The 21,142-nt window shown below is 57.6% G+C and overlaps 1 protein-coding gene across 1 annotated transcript in view; it reads left to right on the top strand.

Moving 5' to 3' along the window:
- RNF213 (ring finger protein 213) overlaps window positions 1-21,142 on the top strand; it is a 111,015-nt gene that overhangs the window by 59,609 nt on the left and 30,264 nt on the right. Inside the window, exons 24-42 of the mRNA XM_079135369.1 lie at window positions 342-482; window positions 582-746; window positions 1,629-2,781; window positions 3,645-3,835; window positions 4,032-4,187; window positions 4,820-8,428; window positions 9,888-10,024; window positions 10,455-10,550; window positions 11,419-11,537; window positions 12,229-12,348; window positions 12,732-12,859; window positions 13,266-13,410; window positions 13,683-13,818; window positions 15,987-16,178; window positions 16,825-16,970; window positions 18,107-18,261; window positions 19,392-19,604; window positions 19,834-20,015; window positions 20,501-20,621. Coding sequence (XP_078991495.1) covers window positions 342-482; window positions 582-746; window positions 1,629-2,781; window positions 3,645-3,835; window positions 4,032-4,187; window positions 4,820-8,428; window positions 9,888-10,024; window positions 10,455-10,550; window positions 11,419-11,537; window positions 12,229-12,348; window positions 12,732-12,859; window positions 13,266-13,410; window positions 13,683-13,818; window positions 15,987-16,178; window positions 16,825-16,970; window positions 18,107-18,261; window positions 19,392-19,604; window positions 19,834-20,015; window positions 20,501-20,621 — 7,305 coding nt within the window. The remainder of the gene's footprint in view (window positions 1-341; window positions 483-581; window positions 747-1,628; window positions 2,782-3,644; window positions 3,836-4,031; window positions 4,188-4,819; window positions 8,429-9,887; window positions 10,025-10,454; window positions 10,551-11,418; window positions 11,538-12,228; window positions 12,349-12,731; window positions 12,860-13,265; window positions 13,411-13,682; window positions 13,819-15,986; window positions 16,179-16,824; window positions 16,971-18,106; window positions 18,262-19,391; window positions 19,605-19,833; window positions 20,016-20,500; window positions 20,622-21,142) is intronic.

Raw genomic sequence — 21,142 nt, 5'->3', positions numbered from 1 at the left:
TGTCAGGAACTTAGGGCTCCTGTTCAGTCAAGCATCTCTCCCAGGAGGGCCTCTGTTCTGGGGACCCAGCAGGGCAGTGTCCCCCCACCCACCTGGGAGCGTGGCCTGTGGCTGTCCTCCCAGACAGCCATAAGTGCAGGTCACGTGCACTCCAAGGGTCAGCCAGGAGCCGGGCACCAGCACAGCCACACTGAGGCCCGGTGGGGCACTCAGCAGTGACACTGGGTGAGCTCTGAAGGAGGGTGGTGGATTCTGCCCAGCAAGGGCAGAGGCAGGAGCCCGGCAGCGAGGAAGATGGTCATTCAGACCCTGGCCCGTATTCCCTGCTTTTGTCCCAACAGCGAGATTCTGCCAGGAACTTGGAGTGGCTGAAGACAGTGAAGGAAAGCCACGGATCCATCGAGCTCTCGTCCCTGTCCCTGGCCACAGCAATCAACAACAGCGGTGTCTATATGATTGGGGCGTCCACAGACGACCAGAAGGTAAGCCCTCCTAGATCCTAGGCTGGTGACGCACCCTCCTGCTTGCAGGGTCAAGGTCTTAGCCACCAGAAATGGCCTCTGAGCGTGCCGTGCCTGCAGCTCTCCCCAGAAGCTGTCCTGCGCCTGTTCCTCCCTGGAGGTCACAGTGGCCTGGAGACACCGTGCTACTACTCTCTGGAAGAGCTGAAGGAGCTTCTAAACAAGCTGATGCTGATGTCTGGCAAGAAGGACCACAAGAACGTGGAAGTGGAGAGGTTTTCTGAGGTGAGCAGGTGCTGCCGTCGCCTCGGGCTGGCTGCCCGGGGGCCTGTGAAGCAGGGGGCAGGGGTCGGCCTCTGGTGGACAGAGTGGCTCCAGAGAGTGGAGCTGGTGGGTCTTCAGGGCGCACATTGCCTAGAGCCATATCTAAGGTGGGACAGGCCCTGGAAGCATCAGCTCCTCCTTAATAGCATCAGAAGGATCTGTCACCAGCTGGTGGTTAATCAGCCGCATTATAGGAGGTGACCAGGTAGATAGTTCTTAGGAAGAAGGATTCTGTGAATTTACTCTGTAAATTGGCAAAGTTAAAACCTTCAGATCCTATCGGGTACTCTTCACCAAAACTAAAGTAATGATGGCACATGCCTGTCACACCAGCCACTCAGGAGCTGAGGCAGAAGGATTGCAAGTTAGAGGCCAGACTCAGCAACTTACTGAGCTCCTGTCTCAAAATAAAATGGGCTGTGCATGTAGCTGGATGGTAGAGCACCCCTGGGTTGAATCCCCAGTACCAAAACAAACCCGAAGTACTTGTCCACACAGGCCATTGTTATGCAGTAGCCTCTTGCTGTGTTGTGTTCTGGCTTTATAGTTTCTTTGCATTTCACAGTTGACATCTTCTCCCCAGTGCTGGGCGTAGAACCAGGGCCTGGCACATACTCAGCATGTGCTCTGCCACCAAGCACAGCCCAGCCCACATTCTTATCCTCCACCTGATCACTTCCCAAAGAAGGAAGGCCTCTCCTTAGGCTGATCGTGTGTCCCGTGACCCTGCGGGAGGAGTGAATCCAAGCCCCTAGCATCAGAACCCGTGAGTGTCTGGGCTGGCGCATCCCCTCCAGGCGTGCCTTGACGTCCGCCTGTCCGCCTCCTGCCCCTTTTCCCCAGGTGTTCTGCCTGGTGCAGCGGCTCATGCAGGCCTTCATGAACCTGTACTCTGCGGGAAACATGCTGTTCCGGACCTGGACTGCGCAGGTCTCCTGCTGCCCCACTCGGGGCTTCTCCATCCACATGGACTTCCACTTGGAGTTGATAAGCCAGCTGTCAGCACTGGGGGACGTCACCGAGCTCCTGGAAGCCCTCTGCAGGCAGATGGAGAGCTTCCTGGGCGACTGGAAGGCGTTCGTGACCCGGAAGCGAGCGCGGCACTTCTACCTCAACTTCTACACGGCCGAGCAGCTGGTGCTCCTGAGCACTGAGCTCCAGAAGGAGAGCCCGAGCGGAGCTGCCCTCACCATGCTCTCCTTCATCAAAGGCAACTGCACCCCCGCCGACGTCCGAAGGGCCACCGCGGAGTGCAGCGAGGCCACCAGACACCACACGAGGACGATGACGGAAAAATTACCACTGCTGCTGTCCTCTGAGGTCAGCCTGGTGGCCAAGCTGAGGGCCATCATGGAACAGTCCCTGAAGTGCATGAGCGCCTTTCTGCCTGGCTGCCTGGACCTGGAGGCCCTCGGCCGTTGTCTGGCTCACCTGGCCAGGATGGATGGGCCTCCCGTGGAACGGTCTCTCCCTGTGGGCCTGCAGGCTGGCCAGCCCAACCTGGTCCTGTGTGGGCACTCTGAGGTACTGCTGGCTGCCCTGGCCATCTACATGCAGGCCCCGGGGCAGCCCCTGCCCACCTTCGATGAGGTGCTGCTCTGCACCCCGGAGACCACGTTTGAGGAGGTGGCCCTGCTCCTGCGCCGCTGCCTGGCCCCTGTTTCCCAGGGGCACAAGGTCTATAGCCTGCTGTTCGCAGACCAGCTGAGCTATGAGGTGGGCTGCCAGGCGGAGGCGCTGTTCCGCAGCCTGTGCACGCAGTGCTGCCGGGAGGACTACCAGCTGGTGCTGGTCTGTGACGCGGCCCGGGAGCGCTGCTACCTGCCCTCCGCCTTCAGCCAGCACAAAGTCCACCTCGTCCCCCAGGCGCCCCTCCACGCCATCCAGGCCTACCTGGCCCGTCACTACCAGGTCCCGGCACAGACCCCGTCAGCAGCCGCTGTGTTCAGAGACCGGATGTGTGTGGGCATCGTGGCCTCAGAGAGAGCCGGCGTTGGTAATGAGAGCTCTGGGCGGGCGGGCGGGTGGTCTCAGGGCTGCCCAGTGACCCTTTCCTCCGCAGCTGTGGGCACCCGGGTGATGCCCCCCTGCAGGTGGGAAAGCGTGTCTTGGAGGGTTTGCCGCTCGGCGGAGGCAGTGCTTCCCCTAGAACGGCACCCCCTTCCACCTGGTTGCAATTCCTGGGGGCCCTGCCTGGCCCCGCGTGGACCTCCACAGTCCCTCTTTCCCTGCACTGACTCCGTTGGGCTCTCCCGGGTGGTGGTGCTGTGCGCAGCAGAGCAGGGCGGCCTCTGCGCTCTCCCCTCAGCTGCCCTTGGAAAGAGGTGGTGATGTCCATTCTCGTGGCACAAGCGAGTGGCACAGTGCCCTGTCAGGACGAGACCCGCTCCCCCTCCCTGGGAACACGCCTCTGCTTTGACTTCATTAAATTTCCACTGCTGCCATTGTAGTGGAAAAGGCCAGGATGCTGGGAGGGCGACGGCTGGGGACTCTGGCTTTGTGGTGGGATTGTGCTCTAATCTGAGATTCCATTGCATCGGTTTTTAATTTTACACAGAGAATTAACTTTTTTTTTTTTTTTTTTTTCCAAACTGGGGATTTACCCCAGGGGTGCCCTACCACTAAGCCACATCCCTAACCCTTTTTATTTAGAGACAGGTTCTTGCTAAGTTGCCTAGGGCCTCACTAAGTTGTTGAGGCTGACCTTGAACTTGCAATCCTCCTGCCTCAGTCTCCCAATCTGCTGGGATTACAGGCCTACGCCACTGCCCCTGGCTGAGAAGTAACGTCTATTCTCTTTGGATTCTGTTCCTCTTGGTCCATTGCCTGTGATCACATTTCCTTATTTTAACATTACAGGGAAATCTCTCTATGTGAAGAGATTGCATGAAAAACTGATAAAGTTCAACAGTAAAAAGGTGCCCTTAAAGATTATTCGGTTAACTGATGCACAGGTGGATGAGAGCTGCATCCTGAGCTCTCTCCTGCCTTTCTTGGATGCTCAGTATCAGAAAAAGCCCATGATATTCCACATCGATGTGACTACTTCGGTAAGTGCCTGCATGGCCACCTCAGAAGGCATGATTCCCAGGGCCCCACCTGCTTCTCCCCGTGTGCGGAGTCCCTTCCTTCTACACCTGTTCGTGGTCAGTACCCTTCCCTGCAGGAACAAGACAGGAGGGTCCTCGGGTTGGGAGAAATGGTTGTCAGTCGTGTATTTATAAACCTGTGCTTCTCTGTCTTTAGGTACAGACTGGGACTTGGGTCTTTCTTTTCAAACTCCTCATTTTACAATATCTAATGGATGTAAGTGGGAAAATGTGGCTCCGGAACCCCTGCCATTTATATATCATTGAAATTCCAGAAGGAAGTCCAGTACCGCCAAAGAGATCCTCAAAGCTGGTATGTGCACAGGGCTGAGCAGATGACCATGGCACACCTTCCATTCTGTGGCCTTGGCCTGGGGTGACGCGCCTTAGTTCCCCACTTTTGCCTTAGGGGAGCAGTGAGTTCAGCGTAAGGGGAATACACATGTGGACTTAGATCTTAACACCATCTGGAACGAGGATGCTCTTGTATTGACGGGCAGCCTCTTGGATCTGTCTGGATCCATTAAATAGATGCTGTGTGTCTCGTTGAGTCCCGGCCATGCTGAGTACAGGAGATTCCCCTGTTGGTGGCCACTTCTCCTTTACTGACAGTGAAGATGGCAGGGCGACCTCACGCATGGTCACCCGTTAGCTGGCGGGAGTTCTGTGTTCATGCTTGTTAGAGAGTTGGAGCCCTCAGAGGCTGGGTTGGAAGTGGCTTCCTGGTTCATAATGCAGCTGCCATAGTTGAGATTCTGTGATACCAGAATCTGAGATTCTGTGCAGATTCCCACCTCTGTGAACGAGAGACTGCAGAAAGCCAGGTGCACTCGAGTGATTTTATTCATAAAGGTCCATCCAGGGTAGACTGTGTGGAGGGTTAACACAAGCGGGCATCTTCCAGGAAATCAAGTTCTAACTTCTATTTATGTCTCTCCTTTGCAGAATCCACATGTCCCCCAGTTTAGTTTTCTTGACGTCTTCCCCAAAGTCACCTGCAGACCTCCCAAAGAAGTGATAGACATGGAGCTGAACCCCGAGAGGAACTTTGTGGAGCCTGGAATGGACCAGAGGGAATTCCGCAGTGCCACTTTCCAAAGACCTTACCAATATTTAAAACGGTTCCATCAGAAACAAAACCTAGACACATTTCAATACCAAGAAGGCTCTGTCGAAGGCACCCCGGGGGAGTGCATCCAGCACCTCCTCATATACTGTGGGGTCATCAACCCCTCCTGGTCAGAGCTCCGGAACTTTGCTCGGTTCCTCAACTGTCAACTCAAGGACTGTGAGGCCTCTGTGTTCTGCAATGCAGGCTTTACCGGAGACACACTGCGGGGCTTCAAGAACTTTGTGGTCACCTTCATGATCTTCATGGCAAGAGACTTTGCCACACCAACACTTCACACCTCTGACCAGAGCCCAGGGAAGCTCACGGTCACCATGGATGGGGTCGATGAGGAAGAGCTTGCCCCCTTCACTCTCCGAAGGAGGTGGGAGTCAGAGCCACACCCCTATGTGTTCTTCAATGGTGACCACGTGACCATGACATTCATAGGCTTCTATCTCCAGCCCAATGAGAATGGCAGCGTGGACGCCATCAACCATCTCAATGGGAAGATCATCAAGAAAGACGTCATGACAGCAGAACTGTACAGGGGGCTGTCGCTCCAGAGGGTGCCCTTCAACGTGGACTTTGATAACCTGCCCCGACATGAGAAGCTCCTGAGACTCTGCTTGGCACTAGGAATCCCATGGGCCATTGACCCTGATGAGACATATGAGCTCACAACAGACAACATACTGAAGATTCTGGCCATTGAAATGCGGTTCCGGTGTGGGATCCCAGTTATCATCATGGGAGAAACAGGCTGTGGGAAAACCAGGCTCATTAAGTTCCTCAGTGATCTGCGGCGTGCCGGTGCCCAGGCTGAGACCATGAAGTTGGTCAAGGTTCATGGAGGAACAACGGCAGCCATGATCCACTCCAAAGTCAGGGAGGCTGAGAATATTGCTTTCTTCAATAAGGGCCAGCACCAGCTGGACACCATCTTGTTCTTTGACGAAGCCAACACAACAGAAGCCATAAGCTGTATTAAGGAAGTCTTGTGTGATCGGACTGTGGATGGCCAGCCCCTGGAGGAGGACTCAGGCTTGCATATCATAGCTGCCTGCAACCCTTACAGGAAGCACTCCCAGGAGACCATCCGCCGTTTAGAGTCAGCTGGTTTGGGATACAGGGTTGGTGCAGAGGAGACCACAGATCGGCTGGGCTCCATCCCCCTCAGGCAGCTGGTGTACCGTGTACACGCCCTGCCCCCGAGCCTGATTCCTTTGGTGTGGGACTTCGGCCAGCTGAACGACACTGCTGAGAAGCTCTACATCCAGCAGATTGTGCAGAGACTGGTGAACCACGTCAGGATCAGCGAGGGTGAGACTCAAGTGATCACGGAAGTTCTTGCTGCCTCCCAGAGGTTCATGAGGGACACTGAAAATGAGTGCAGTTTCGTTAGCCTCCGGGACGTGGAGCGCTGTGTGAAAGTGTTCATGTGGTTTCACGACCACAGCAAGATGCTCTTGGTGAAGCTGGACGCCTTTCTCCGCGAGACTGGTGTCAGCAAAAATAACTTCAGGAGAGACCCTGTCCTCTGGTCCCTGGTGCTGGCCGTGGGGGTCTGTTACCATGCCTCCCTAGAGGAGAAAGAGTCCTACCGCAGAGCCATTTGCAGGTCCTTTCCAGAACCCTATGACGACAGCAGGGCCATCCTGGATGAGGTCGTGCACACACAGGACTTTTTTCTGAGCGAGGTGCCTCTGAGGAAAACCATAGCCAGGAACGTGGCCTTAAAGGAGAACGTCTTCATGATGATCATCTGCATTGAGCTCAAGATCCCCCTCTTCCTGGTGGGGAAGCCGGGCAGCTCTAAATCCCTTGCCAAGACCATCGTGGCGGATGCCATGCAGGGCCAGGCTGCGCACTCTGCTCTCTTCCGCAGCCTGAAGCAGGTCCACCTGGTGTCCTTCCAGTGCAGCCCCCACTCCACCCCGCAGGGCATCATAAACACCTTCAGGCAGTGTGCTCGCTTCCAGCAGGGGAAGGACCTGCAGCAGTACGTGTCCGTGGTGGTGCTGGATGAGGTCGGCTTGGCCGAAGATTCTCCCAAAATGCCCCTGAAGGCTCTGCACCCCCTGCTGGAAGACGGGTGCATCGAAGACGATCCAGCCCCCCACAAAAAAGTCGGCTTCATAGGCATTTCCAATTGGGCCCTCGACCCCGCCAAGATGAACCGGGGCATCTTCGTGACCCGCAGCAGCCCCAGTGAGAAGGAGCTCATAGAGAGTGCCCGGGGGATCTGCTCTTCAGACAGCCTGGTGCAGGACAGGGTGCGGGTGTACTTCGCTCCCTTTGCCAAAGCTTACGAAGCCGTGTGCCAGAGGCAGGACAAGGAGTTCTTTGGGCTCCGTGACTACTACAGCCTCATCAAGATGGTCTTCGCCACCACCAGAGCATCCAAGAGGAAGCCTTCCCCGCAGGACATCGCACGGGCCGTCCTCCGGAACTTCAGCGGCAAAGACGACATCCCCGCCTTGGACATCTTCATGGCCAGCTTACCTGCTGCCGGGGACGTGACAGAAGTGGGCACCCTGGAGCTCATCAAGCAGAACATTTGTGGGAGCCTTCAGGGGCTGGCGGCCGGGGAGCTGGAAGACGCCGAATCCCGCTACTTGCTGGTGCTGACCAAAAACTACGTGGCCCTGCAGATCCTGCAGCAGTCGTTCTTCAGTGAGGACCAGCAGCCCGAGATCATCTTCGGGTCCAGTTTTCCCCGGGACCAGGAGTACACCCAGATCTGCAGAAACATCAACCGGGTGAAGATCTGCATGGAGACGGGCAGGATGGTGGTGCTGCTCAACCTGCAGCACCTCTACGAGAGCCTGTACGACGCTCTCAACCAGTACTACGTCTACCTCGGGGGCCAGAAGTACGTGGACCTGGGGCTCGGCACCCATCGCGTCAAGTGCCGGGTCCACCCGGACTTCCGCCTGATCGTCGTCGAGGAGAAGAACGTGGTGTACGAGCAGTTCCCCGTGCCCCTCATTAACCGGCTGGAGAAGCACTACCTGGACCTCAGCTCCGTGCTGCAGAGGTGGCAGAAGGACATCGTGCGGGCGCTCACGCGCTGGGTGCAGGAGTTCGCCGACGTGAAGGCCCATTCCTTCCTCGGGGGGCACAAGTACAGCCCGGCCGACGTCTTCATCGGCTACCACTCCGACGCCTGCGCCTCTGTGGTGCTGCAGGCCGTGGAGAGGCAGGGCCCCCAGGAGCTGACGGAGGAGCTGTACCACAGGGTGTCCGAGGAGGCCAAGCTGGTCCTACTGGACTGTGCCACGCCGGACGCCGTGGTGCGGCTGGGCGCCTCCGCGCTGGGCTCCTTCACGGCGCAGGCGCTGTCACGGGAGTACTGGAGCCAGCAGCAGCACCACTGCTTTGCGGATTTCCTCTGGGCCCACCTGCGCACCGCTGACCAGGAGCGCCACGCCGTCTTCACAGAGGTGACTGCCCCCGCAGCCCGTCCCTCTCCCTTCACCCACAAGCCCTGGTCCCCGGGCCAGGGGTCTGACGCCGTTCGAGCCAGTGTGCAGTCTGGGGACGGTGTGTCCCCTGTGTGGGGCACAAGGACACTCAGCTCAGTCGGGCTGCTCTTGCCTGTTGGTGAGCAGAGCTCTACCCCAAGAGCAGCAGTGGGCACAGCGTCCGCTGCCCCAGAGTGCCAGGCATGAGTCCATCTGCTTCCCATCCTTGGACAGCCCAGGATGCCCCCCAAGCAGGTGCCCTGAGCTCGCAGGTGAGAGCTGGGCAGCGCAGTGGGCCTGGACCCAGGCAGCTCTTCAGAGAGGCCCCTCGGGCTGGCTGGGAGGGCCAGCTGGGCAGGCAGCAGGGGCAGAGGGCTCTGTGGGGCACAGATGTTGGGTTTGAATCTGCAGCTGTGCAGCAGACCAGGTGGGGACGCCAACAGCTGCAGGTTGGACTGGGTGCTGGGTGGTGGGATGGGTGCAAGGTGGAGCAGCCTTGAGCTTGGGCTGGCCTGCAGAGGGAAGCAGTGGAGGAAGGACGGGCCTCCGGCCTGGGCGACGGGGAGGAGGTGGAGTGAGAGGCCCTGAGCGGATGGGCCCGTCGAGGCTCTGGCATGGTGCACACTGCAGAGGGTCAGCAGGCGCTGTGGGCGGGCTGAGGGCTGCCTCATGGGGGCGGCAGGTGGAGGACAGCCTTCCTGAGCTCACTGCAGCTTTGTGCAGTCACCACAGGGAATCCAGGGGGGGAGCAACAGGTTCGGGAGCCAGTGGCGACCTCTGTTTGTGTGTCTGCTGTCGAGAACTGAAAGCTGGGCACTAAGGACAGGCCCACAAGGGGTCTGGAGCTGGGCACAGTGGCCGTGCCTGTGTTCCCAGTGGCTGGGAGGCTGAGGCCAGAGCATTCAGAGTCTAATGCCAGCCTCAGCAATTTAGTAGGGTGAGACCCCGTCTCTAAATAAAAATCTAAAAAAGGGCTGGGGATGTGGCTCAGTGGCTAAGCACCCCCATGTTCAATTCCTGGTACCAAAAAAATAAAAAGGCGAGTGGTCTAGAGAGGCGAGACCCTTCCTGCCTGGGAAAGTCTGGGTCTGCATCGTGGAGTGTGGTCCCTGGTGGAGAGAGGAACTGGTGAGGGTAGAAGAGTCACCAGTGGCTAACGCCATGTGATGATACGAAGCCAGATGATAAGAGATGACGGGTGACAGCTGGCATTTGTGCCGAGCCCTAACGGACCCGGAGGCTCGCAGGTGGGGACCAAAGCAGAAAGCGGGACCTTGGCATCTCGGAAGGAGACGGAGGCATCCTCCAGTCGGGCGAGTCCTCTGTGCCCTGGAGTTCTGCTCCCGCTGGGCCAGGCTTCTTTCTGTCCCAGTGCCCACAGACCCAGTGCTCTGTGCCCTTCCTGAACCCCAGCCGATGGCTCGTGCGCTCGTTGCAGGTCACCACCTTCTCCAGACTGCTGACGAGCGGCGACGGGGAGGCCCTCGAGGCTGAGGTGAGGGGCTTGGCCCTGAAGCCCGTGATCCTGTCGCTGCAGCAGTTTGACACCGAGTACTCGTTCCTCAAGGAAGTCCGGTGAGGTGCCCTGCCTGCCTCCCTCGGCCCCCACCCTGGGCACATGGGGGCACCCCTCTGGCCCCTGTCGGAAGTGGTCTTCCCGGCAGCCGTGTCTGCCCGTCTCCCGAGCATTGCGAGGCTCGGTCCTCCTCCAGTGCAGTGCTCCTCACCTCGTGGAGGGAGGCCCCGGAGGCCGGGTCCTGCCAGGCCTGTGTCTGCCCTGCACTCGGTGCAGGTTGGTGTCCATGCTTTCCTTTGGCTTTGTCCCATTTGTGGGGCTGGGGAGTGAACCCAGGGCTGCTCTGCCACTGAGCCGCATCCCAGCCCTTTTGATTATGATGATGGATTTTGAGACAGGGTCTTGCCGAGTCGCTGAGGGTGGCCTGGGACTTGCGACCCTCCTGCCTCAGGACAGAGGTCTCACTGGGTGACTCCGTTTCTCTTTCAGGAGCAGTTTAGTGAAGACAGCCAAACGTCAGATCCTCATCGTCCAGATGGATTTCGACGACGGCGCTCGCAGTGCCCAGCTCCTTGCGTCAGCTAAGTACGTTCTTGGAGTTTTTCTGAGAAACACAGGCCACTAGGAGCTGCCCAGGACCTCCTGAAGCATTTCCTCCCTCCCTGAAAGCAGTGTGGAAATAAGAATGACTGTCCCTCCCAGCCCCTGACATGGGCGAGAGGAACGAGAGAGGAAAGGATGAAGGCAAGGCCAGTGAGTGCCCAGGAGCGGTGAGATGCAGGACGTGCTGACGGGTCACTCGCAGCGTGCAGAACGAGCCAGGGCCTGTGTTCGCGGTCATCCTCTGATCGTTTTGATTTTAAACTGCAGTGAGACCTGAAGCTCAGTCTGGGCTGCCGCTGGGTGGCAGGACGCTCACCTAGTGTGCCCGAGGCCCTGGGTCTGACCCCCAGCACTGCGTACAAAGAAGGGAACTCAGGACCAGTGTCAGGGTGTGCAGACTGATAAATAAACCAGCATCGATTGGACATTTCTGCAGTGTCTATAGGGGAAATCTGATGCTTTCAGAATTAGCTGTGTCCCGTCACCTCATGTAACATCAGAGTGACTTCTGCCCCTTTAAAGCACTGAGACCCTCCTAGGAGTGAACCCAGCCGGATCCTGCGGGGAGGTGGGCTTCGGCCACTGTGTGGGGGCCGCTGCTTTGCACTCTCTGGAGTGGGAATTCAGCAAGCCCCACCCTGTGCACTGGGCCCCCAAGGAGTGCAGGTGGGGGTTCCGGTCAGCCATGAGAGGTGGGAGATGAACCCGCCAACGGGAAGCCCCCCGCCTTCTCCTCTCACAGGAGAGGTGGCCGCCCAGGCACCCTGTGGCTCCCAGGACACGACAGCCGCCCCACCACGTGGCTTTGGCTTAGTTGCTTGCTTGGTTTTGACCTTTGTTTTCCAAATAGGTATTCTGCTATCAACGAAATCAACAAGATTCAAGGGACGCGGGGCTGCGTCTTCATCTATTTCATCACAAAACTGTCCCGGATGGGGAGTGGAACGTCCTATGTGGGGTTCCACGGAGGTAGGGCCAAGATACCAGCCACCGTCTCTACATGTGTCTGGGCTGCTTCTCGGCCCACGCTGGCCACGTCTAGGCCATACGCCAGCCCCAGCTGGCTCTGGGCCTCCCACCCGGCTTCCGGTCCACAGCCCTCGCCCCGGGACTTGCTGCCACCCTGTCAGCTGCTGTCTACCCCAGCGGCACGTGGGATGCGCTCCCTCTCCCACTCTCCACTGTGGGAAGGACCCAGAGGCCTCCCCTGCACAGCAGCCCCAGGGCTGACTACTTGCAGCTTTCCTTGGCACCATCTTCACATCAGTCCCTCTCCTTTTCTGTGGAGTGGTCACCTCCTGTATCATGTAAGACAATTAGTACTCTGGAAAGAGGGAAGTAAGTCTGTGATTCCATAGATGGCGAGCGCTTCCTAATTCAGGTACAGTAAGTACAGTAAGATGTGTGTGAAGGACCACAGCCAGATCCACGTGGCCTTCCCGCGCCAGGTGACCAGCTCCATGCCCATGTTGATGCTGAGCGTGCTGGTGTGGATGTTGTGGGTCTGGTGGGCCTGGGTGTGTTCAGGGACATAGACCGTGAGGTCCCCTCGTCCCTCTGGCACGATTAGAAATCTGGACAGAGGTGTGTCCCTGCTTACGACGGGCAAGAAGAAAGCAGAGGAGGCGCGAGAAGACTCTGCTGGTCTTGTTCTTCGCAGGGCTGTGGAGGTCTGTGCACATCGACGACCTCCGGAGGTCCACAGTCATGGCCTCCGATGTGACCAAGCTGCAGAGTGTCACCATCAGCCAGCTCTTCATGCCAGGAGACGGCCCTGCGCGTGAGTGTCGTGGTGGCCGCCTGGGGAGGAGGGGCGCAGAGGCAGGCGGAAGTGACTGAGTGGGGTGGCCTCCTTGGTGCTGGGGCCACGGCCGTCCGGCTGTCACCTTCAGGTCCTGGCGCCTGCCCTCAGCAGGAACCCAGGTTGTTCCTGGCTCAAGCCAAGATGGCCTGGGCCCCGGGAGGCCGAGGAGCGGCAGCCAGTGTGTCAGCAGTGTGCAGCGGGGCACGTGGCAGCACTTGGCCCAGGCGGGGGAGCACCGGTGGACGTGGTGCTGATCTGGATGACAACGCTCCCTCGAGGCTTGGGACAGGAAACCTTGGCAGACTCGGGCGGCCCCACCCCTTCTGTAGGTGGTGGCGTGACTGTCCCTTCACTTGCAGCGGAAGGCAACCGGGAAGAGGCGATGGAGGCAGAGATCAGCAAGGCAGGGGAGGCGGCAGAAGTGGAAATGGAAGAGGAAGGACCCGAGGAGATGGAGTGTGCAGCCTCGGACCTGAGGGGCGGTGACGTGAGTTCTGGCTCTCTGCTGCCCCGTTGGCTGCAGGTGGCTGAGTGGAGGAGCCCGTGTGTCTGTGCCGGGTCAGGCTGAGCCCTGCCCCTTCCACCTGGACGTGCAGGGGGCTTACCAGGACAAGATCTGCCACTCCCTTCTTTACGAAGGCTCTTAGTGAGCTCTGCCCCATCCCTCAACCCCTGACCACGTCCCTGCTGTCAGCCCCACCTTGCCAGTGGTCCTCAGGAGGGTGGCAGCACACGGGGACCAGCTGGGGGAGGTCAGTAGGTCAGCTTCACCTTGGAGACTGGCCACCGATGCTTTTGCATGTGGACCCGAGGCGGTCCTCCTGTGTGGGCAGCGAGGCTTTTACCCACCCTGGCCGTGACAGCAGCCGACGCTGTGCTGTCTCCCTTGGCAGGCTCAGGTCCTGGACAGCACCAGCCTGCTGAGGAGCTGTGTGCAGAGTGCCGTGGGGCTGCTCAGGGACCAGGAGAGCTGCACGCGCAACATGAGGAGAGTCACCGTCCTCCTCGGCCTCCTGAGCGGAGACAGCGCGTGCAGTGGTACGACCACGTTCCTGCTTCTCGTCCTACCCCAGCAGGCCCTTCCCACAGGGCGATGAGTCGCTGAGCGCAGCGAGCTGCCCTCTAGGTTCCTGTGGCTTGCTGGACACAGCTGGCATAGTGGCAGGCCAAGGACATCTCTTGATCTGCTCGCGTTGGCCTGGCCAGAGGAACCATGGCTTCCCTCTCTGGAGCCGGTCAGGCAGCAGAGCAGAGCCTCTGACTCGGTGCCCACGGGTGGACCAAATCATGTCCCCTCTGCCTTTTCACAGCCTCGTTCCTGCGGATAGCCAAGATGCGCCTCCACATCCTTCTAAAGCAGCAAGAAGAGAACCAGGTCTGCAGCCAGGAGTGGGTGGGGCGAGAGGCCGCAAATCAGGACGCACTCCAGGAGGCCGGCACCTTCAGGTACTGCCAGCAGGGGTGTCGCGGGGCCCCGCACTCCCCGCTATGGGAGCACACCAGGTATTCTCCACCTCTGGCAAGCACAGGGCTATGCTTTTGCTCCAAGAACCCAAGACAATCCTGAGTGGTAGTTCTGGGGTTTGTTGGCCCCCTGGATGGTGGTCATGGATGGTAGTCCTGGGGGGCGTTGGCCTCCTGGATGGTGGTCATGGATGGTAGTCCTGGGGGGCGTTGGCCTCCTGGATGGTGGTCATGGATGGTAGTCATGGGGGGTGTTGGCCACCTGGATTCTGGTCATGGATAGTAGTCATTGGTGGTCTTGGGGATTGTTTTCCACTTGGATGGTCATGGGGGTGGTTGGCCTCCTTCTCTGCTTTTGTTTGCTTAACTTTTTCACAGCAGAAAAACTCGTTCTCGTAGGGTGTTGGCCAGCATGTCATAGACCACAGCCAGGTTGCCATTCAGCTATTAAAACTGAGATGGTGATGTGCAGGGAAGTAACAGGAATTATCTTCCCAGGCTACTGCTTCAAGTAACAGCAAGTTCAAATTAGGACCCAGGAGGGTCATTTGTTGCCCACGGTCCTTGTTTTACAAAACCATGACCCTTTTCTTGAGACTCGAGATGACTGCTGGAGAGCCTATGCTGTGGGGACAGGCAGGTTGCTGATGGTCCCAGATGGGGACTGAGCCCTCCTTTTGGCAGGGTGATCTCACCCACGGTCCCTCCAGGTCTGCCCTCTGATCCCCTTGCTGCAGGCCGCTGCCCCGTGTGTCCCGTGGTGCCGGCTCCCCTGCTGCAGGGCACCTCTGTTCACGTGTGCTCTCCAGTGCTCCTTGGCTTCCTTCCCAGCCACGCCTTCTGAAGGAAGCGAGACCAGAGATGGTGCTTCATCTCCCCGATGGCCTCCGCTTCCCACCCATGTCCAAGCATGTTCCTGTCGCCCCTTTGCTGCTGCTGTTCTGGTCTCCCTGGGTTTGCTAGCCTCCTTTCGGTGCCCTGTGGTCTCCACAGCCCTGGGGGACCAACTTCCTCCCCGTGGTCACCAGCAATGTCCAGGAGCAGCTGGACCTGCTGCTCACGCTGCACCCTCAGTGCCCATTTCTGGGGCTGGCAGGCCTCGGAAGCCTGCTGGATTGTCACGGGATGTCGTGACACTTCACCAGCACTGTCTGGGACTCAAAGTCACATACCCTTGGGGCTGGACGGCTGGCCTCCTTGGAGTCCTTTATGCCAGGAGTCCTCTGGTTTTTAGTTCACATGTTTTGTAACCCGTTGCTCTCAATATTCTTTTTGATTCTCGAGTTGTTCAAGTTTGGTCTCTGGGAGACCCTGCGACATGACTGCAGTGCTCTCCAGACACACCCGGGTGCTCAGCCACCCAGGACCCCTTTCACCTCTGTGTGGTCTAGTCTGGGGTCTTAAGTGATGTCCGTGACTAATGGGGTGTTCGTTTTCTCAGTAGATGTTTTTAAATTCTCTCTAGACTCCTGTGTACTCAGAAAAGAAATGATTTTTTTCATACAAAAGGCTTTCTTTTTTCTTCCCAACACAATTACATAGTAATTCTTATCCTTTGCCACAAGAAACTGTAGAATTTTTTTATTATGTAAAAGCATTGTGTGAACATGAAAGTGAGATGAAGTTAATTCAACCACTCAACTAAAGGTTAGTTAACTAACCTGTAACTAACTCAGGGTTAGTTACAGAAGCACTAACAAGGAAAGCTGGATTCTAGATAAGCACATTTTCTTATTTGACTCTATCTAGATCAAATTTACTTTGGTCTTTTCATCTTTATTATAGTTTAGCTACGGCTGATATTTTTCTTGCTTTTTTTTTTTTTTTTTGAGAATTTAATCATTGTTTGTAGAACCTAGATGGCTTGTTCTGAAAAGCCATTATATAAAAGAGCAGCAGATACTCCTTCACCTTTTCAAGGCACTGGACACTGTTACTAGTTGTAGAATTAAGTTCCGTTCCCTTCCAGCCCTCCTCCTAATATTAAGACAATACATTGTGAGTCTCACACTAACAAGTGTTGGAACGTCGATTTACATCCCTGGTTGTGGTCTAGAAGGCTACAACACAGAGCAAGGAGGTGTGCGATTGGGGCACTGGCCGTGGTGCTGAGCTGCTCTCCCATGGCCCCTGCCCCACCTCTGCTGCAGGCACACCCTTTGGAAGCGGGTCCAAGGTGCGGTCACCCCTCTGCTGGCGAGCATGGTCGCGCTCATCGACAGAGACGGCAACCTCGAGCTTCTGATCAGACCAGACTCCCCAGACTGGGCCCGGGACCTGTGGATGTTTATTTTCAACGACACTAAATTCCTGAGCATTCCGCTTGTGGGGAGTCAAATAAGGTGAATGAAGATCCAGGCGGCACCCTGGCTGCCCCCAGTACTACTCCGCTGCTTTCCCAGGAGTGTTTGCACCAGCTCTTGCACGGCCTCAAGGCGGTGGCCTCCGGCAGGTCTTGGTCTTCGTGTCCTCTTGCTGGTTCCCTTTCTCAGGGCACCGGTTACAGTTCAGGAAGGCAGGCTGGACTTGTGGGCAGTAGAGACACTGTCCTGTGGAGAGAGTGTGTCCTTCGGTGTGCTCCTGCTGCTTGTGCTGTCCCTGCTTCTGTGGGGCCTCCCCCAACTTCCTGTTCAGATTGCAGGGACTTGAGTTCAGGAATGTAGGCCTATACCTGCAGGAGAGGGGCAAGCACAGGTACCGGAGGCCTGGTTCTGCCTGAGGCTTTGGGCCCCTCCTGGGCCCTGCCTGCACCCAAGGCTTCTGAGGTCCATCCTCATTCCTGCGCAGCAGGAGCCCTGCAGGAGGTGGCCAGCAGCAGTCCGTGCAGGCTCAGCACCTTGTCTGGTTTCGATGTGGTGTGGCGGAGGGAACCCGGGCCTCACTGTACCGCAGAGCCACCCCTGGCCCGCAGCACCTTCTGGGTGATGTCCTCTGGTGTTCAGAGTGCCATCTCAGGAATTGATCTGCATTCACCTGTCCTCACTGCAGGTCCAGGAGTGAGGTGTCCTCCATCATGGTGCAGAACCACATGAGCCTTCCCGAGGGAGCTTCCAACGGCGTCCCGTTCAGCTGGAGAATCAGGGACCATCTGGAAGAACTCTGGGTCCAGGCCCAGTACATCACAGATGCAAAAGGTGAGCCCTGCTCAAGATGGCTGAGGTAGCCCTGTGAAGCAGCCTTCACCCACAGAGACTGCCTAGCATCAGCAGGCAGAGAGTGGCTGGCACCAAATAAATTCAGGGGCTTTTCATTTTCACACTTTGCATGTGGAATAGACTCAAGTTCATTTTGAAATTTCTGCTGAAGGAGTGAGAGTCTCCAGCAGGTCAGAGGCCTTGAAGTCACACTGTGAAGGGAGTCTGTGAGGCCATTTTTAGTGGTGTGCTGGCCGGCAGGCTGGTGAACTGGAGCGTGTTCCAGCAGGGACAGAGCTTGCTGCCTGCTTCGAGTTGACCATTCCTGTTCTGAGGCTCAGACCCAGGAAAGTTCCCTTTAACCTTTCTCACCCAATGCTACCATCAAAAGGAGCATGTCCTCTTTCTAGGCTGACCCGTTGGTCCCTCCTGAGTCACCAACAGTGTGTGCTAGACAGCATGCCCTGCTGTCACATGCTGGGGGCAGGGGTTGGCCATAGTCATTCCAGAAAAGCCAGTGGCAGCACTGTTTTTGGAAAACTCATGTTTCGCATGTGAAATTATCTTTTCGATGTTTACCTAGAGAACCCAGCAGTATGCTCAGAGGGAACTGCTTCTCTGGCTCTGCATTCCGCCACTTGTCCTAAACAATGTGAAGCAGTCTGTCTCCTGCTGAGAGGGTGTTTTTTGGCTTGGGCAATGTCCTGCCTGGCCCTGCCTGTCCAGGAGAGTGTGCAGCTGGGAGCTGACTCACTGTCTGCCCAAAGGCATACCTCTGGTTGATGTCATCTCTGACCCCAGCCCTGAAGAGCAGCCCACTCAGTTCTGATTCCCTTGGAACCCAGGGTTCCAGGGGCCTGTCACACAGAGCAGACGTGTAGCACAAAACTCGGCTGCCGCGGATGTGTTTTCCTGCTGGGCTGGCGTGGCCCTCGTGAGCCCAGCTGAGGATCCTGCCTTCCTTTCCGCGCCCCGAGTCTACACATCCACCGATCCCCATCCCATAAGGCAGCCAGCGGCACTTTGTCTCTGAGCCGCCCCACGTGCTGCGATGGCCTGCGGCTCCTTCCCAGGAGCGAGCTTCTCTCAGCTTGTGGCCAAGCTTCTCTCAAGCCACTCTGGCTTCCTCCCTGCAGGACTGTCGGGGAAGTTAGTGGAAATCTTCCAGCAGACCCCCCTGGGCATGTTTCTTGCCCAGCTTCCTCAAGATCAGCAGCAGGAGCTGGTACAGTGTTACTCGAGGGACTTCCTGCTCTTGACCATGAGAGTGTCCACCTGTGAGGAGCTGAAGGTAGGTGTCCACTGAAGGTCAAGTGCGAAATTTGCACCACACCGACTGGGGACAAATGTGGGAACTTGGCTTCCGAGAGCTGGAGCTAGGCTGAGAATGTCCCCTGTGCTCCTCAGGACACAGGCCAGCCCTGGCCGCTCCCCACGGCCTCCTGGAAGAAGCTCTCATTTCCCTGTAGCATGTCTTTCAATGGTTGAGTTTCTCTTGACAAAAATCAGTGTCACTGACCTCCTGAGGAAAGAAGAATGAGTGAAATTCTTTGGAAAGCTTGATGCTTCCTTGTTCCTGGTGCTGAGGAGAAGAGCCTGGGCACTGGGGCAAGTACTGACCAGGGCACTGCAGCCCAGCCCGAGACGGAAACTCGGGCAACTGCCTGCTAGTCAGGCGAGCACAGGAAAGGAGGGGGCAAACGGGGGGCCTCCTGCAGCCGTGGGACCGAAGGTCAGCCAGGCGTCCTTGGGAATCGGCGAATGTACCCTGATTTTAAAGATGGGTAGACTTTGCAAGCTGGCTCCGTGGAGCATGGCCCTGTGGCGTCTGGAAAGCTTCGCCACATGCCCAGCCCGCCAGTGAGTCTCAGATGCCACTTTTACCTGCTCATTTGGCAAAACCAACTTTTCAAAAAGACGGGTGGGGTTGCGAGGCCTCCTGGTCAGGTGCTGAGCAGCAGTCCCTTGGCAGGATGGTCACAGAGCCCAGCCCCCATCTGCTGACCGTCCTGCAAAAGCTAGCAGAAGCCAGGCAGGTGCTCACAGCAGGGCTCTTCCAGCTGTGTTTCTGAATTAGAGATGATTCAAGTGTCCAAATAAATGAAGGAGGGACAAATTAAAGTCTGGCCATTTTTAAATGGTTGTTTTGCAACCATTGAAAACGATGTTTTGCATGGGTGATGGGTGATGGAGGAGTTCTCGGAATCTAATGGTGAGTGGGGAAAATCAGGAATACAGTGATCCTGACTGAGGAAAGGCACAGCTAGGAAAGTGGCCCGAGGCTCTACTGAAGAGCAGCCAGGAGATGTGAAGTCTGATTTGTAATTTTCTTTTTTGTGGTTTTTGAATGGCTCTAATTTCCCACAGGAAAACATCTCTGTAATTTAAAAATGCATGCTGAAAACCTTTTCAAAACCCCAGTTTCTGCAGATGGCACTGTGGTCCTGCATCTGTGAGCTGCGAGCAGCTTCAGGGCGGCCTCAGGACTGGCTCTGCTTGCCGTGGGTGCACCTGGCCTATCAGCATTACAGGACCCGGCTGCACAACTTCTCCAGAATCTTGACCATCCACCCGCAGGTTCTGCAGAGTCTCACTGAAGCCATCCAGAAGCACGACGTTGCTGGCAGTGAGATGGTACGCCCCTCGGGCCCAGGCCCCGCTGCTCAGGGAGCAGCACAGCACAGAGGAACTGGGAACAGGGGGCTAGTGCTTCCTGTATCCTGAGGCCCAGAGGAGGGGGTCACAGCCTGAAATGCGAGGACGCACTCCTCTGCCAGGGCCTCTGGCCTAAGGGAGCTGCGGCCAAAGAAGAGGTGGGTGGAGAGGCAGGGACCCTGCCTGTCACTGACCATCCTCTTCCCAGATGCTGGATGTGTTTGCGGCAATGGCCTGTGTTGAAATGCTGACCAGAGACACCCTGAAGCCCAGTCCCCAGGCCTGGCTGCAGCTGGTGAAGAAGCTGTCCATGCCGCTGGAGCTCCTCTGCTCCGAGGGTTACTTGCGAGACAGCGGGCGCATGGCCAGGGCCATGGCTGTGGAGGTCAGGTGAGACCCAGAGCCTACGCTCTGTCAGGCGCTCTGTGCTCACCAGTGGACTCCAGGACCAGCAGGCTGCCTGCCATGGGAGGGGTCCTTGCGCACATACTCTGCACCCCATGACAGGAGCCGGGCGAATCACTAGAGCTGGAGACAGAGAAGCACATGCAGGGAGGCCGTGGTGCCTCAGGGCCACTGCCAGGCAGGCAGGTCTTGAACTGCACCTTGAGAATCGCGGGTGGCAGGGAGCCAGGAGAAAGGACACAGCAGGCAGGGCAAGCGGAGGGGCAGGCCTTCGGGACCGTGAGGTCGAGAAGGACGCGTGGTGCTGGGACTACGGGAGGGTGGCGCAGCGGCAGTACGTACCGAGGTGGGTGGTGAAGCGCAGCCCTGCGTCCTGCCTGCAGGGAGCGCTGGGTGCCATGGGCAGGGCTGGGGGAGGCCCTCCTGTCCCAGAGTCCTGTCGAGCCCGTGCTGGCGCCCTCTCTTGACAGGAGGCAGTGGGATCGGGTCTTGCCCGTGGCGCTCTTTGTGGAGCACGTGCTCCTGGGGACCAAGAGCCAGGTTCCGGAGCTGTGCCAGCTGGTGACCAAGTACGTCTTCTCTCTGGACAAGGTGAGCACCAAGCACGTCTCCTGGTGGGACCTCAGGTCAGTGCTGGGCTCTCAGCCAGTGTCGTGGGCTGTCCAGCTCAGTTGTTCCAGAGTGTGCCCTCCCCAGTGCTGAGTCAGGGCGCGTAACTCAGGCTCAGGAGTGACCGTCCAGAACTGGACCTGCTGGAGGATACATTGCAAGGGCTGGAGGAGTGGGCTCCATCCACCTCTCAGGCGGAGCAGGCCAGCAGCCTAGCCCGTGGGGACCGTCACCAGCTGGGCAGGAAGACAGTGGTGCAGGAGAGTGCCGTTGGAGTGGGGTCTTGAGTGCGTGCTGTCGGTGGGAACAGAGGCCATGAGCCTCTGCCCGACGCTTTTCTGGTAGTGGTAGACGGGCAGAATGCTTTATCTTACTTATTTCATGCGGTGCTAAGGATGGAGCCCAGCGCCTCCCGCGGGCAAGGCGAGGGCTCTGCCACTGAGCCCCAGCCCCAGCTGCCCCGCCTTTGACAGCTGATGACGGCACAACCAGTGCCCCTCAGA

This window comes from Sciurus vulgaris (assembly GCF_902686455.1).
Source record: "Sciurus vulgaris genome assembly, chromosome: 3".
NCBI classification, from domain to species: domain Eukaryota; kingdom Metazoa; phylum Chordata; class Mammalia; order Rodentia; family Sciuridae; genus Sciurus; species Sciurus vulgaris.
Note: the sequence above shows the minus strand (reverse complement) of the source record. Positions and strands in the feature narration are given on the sequence as shown.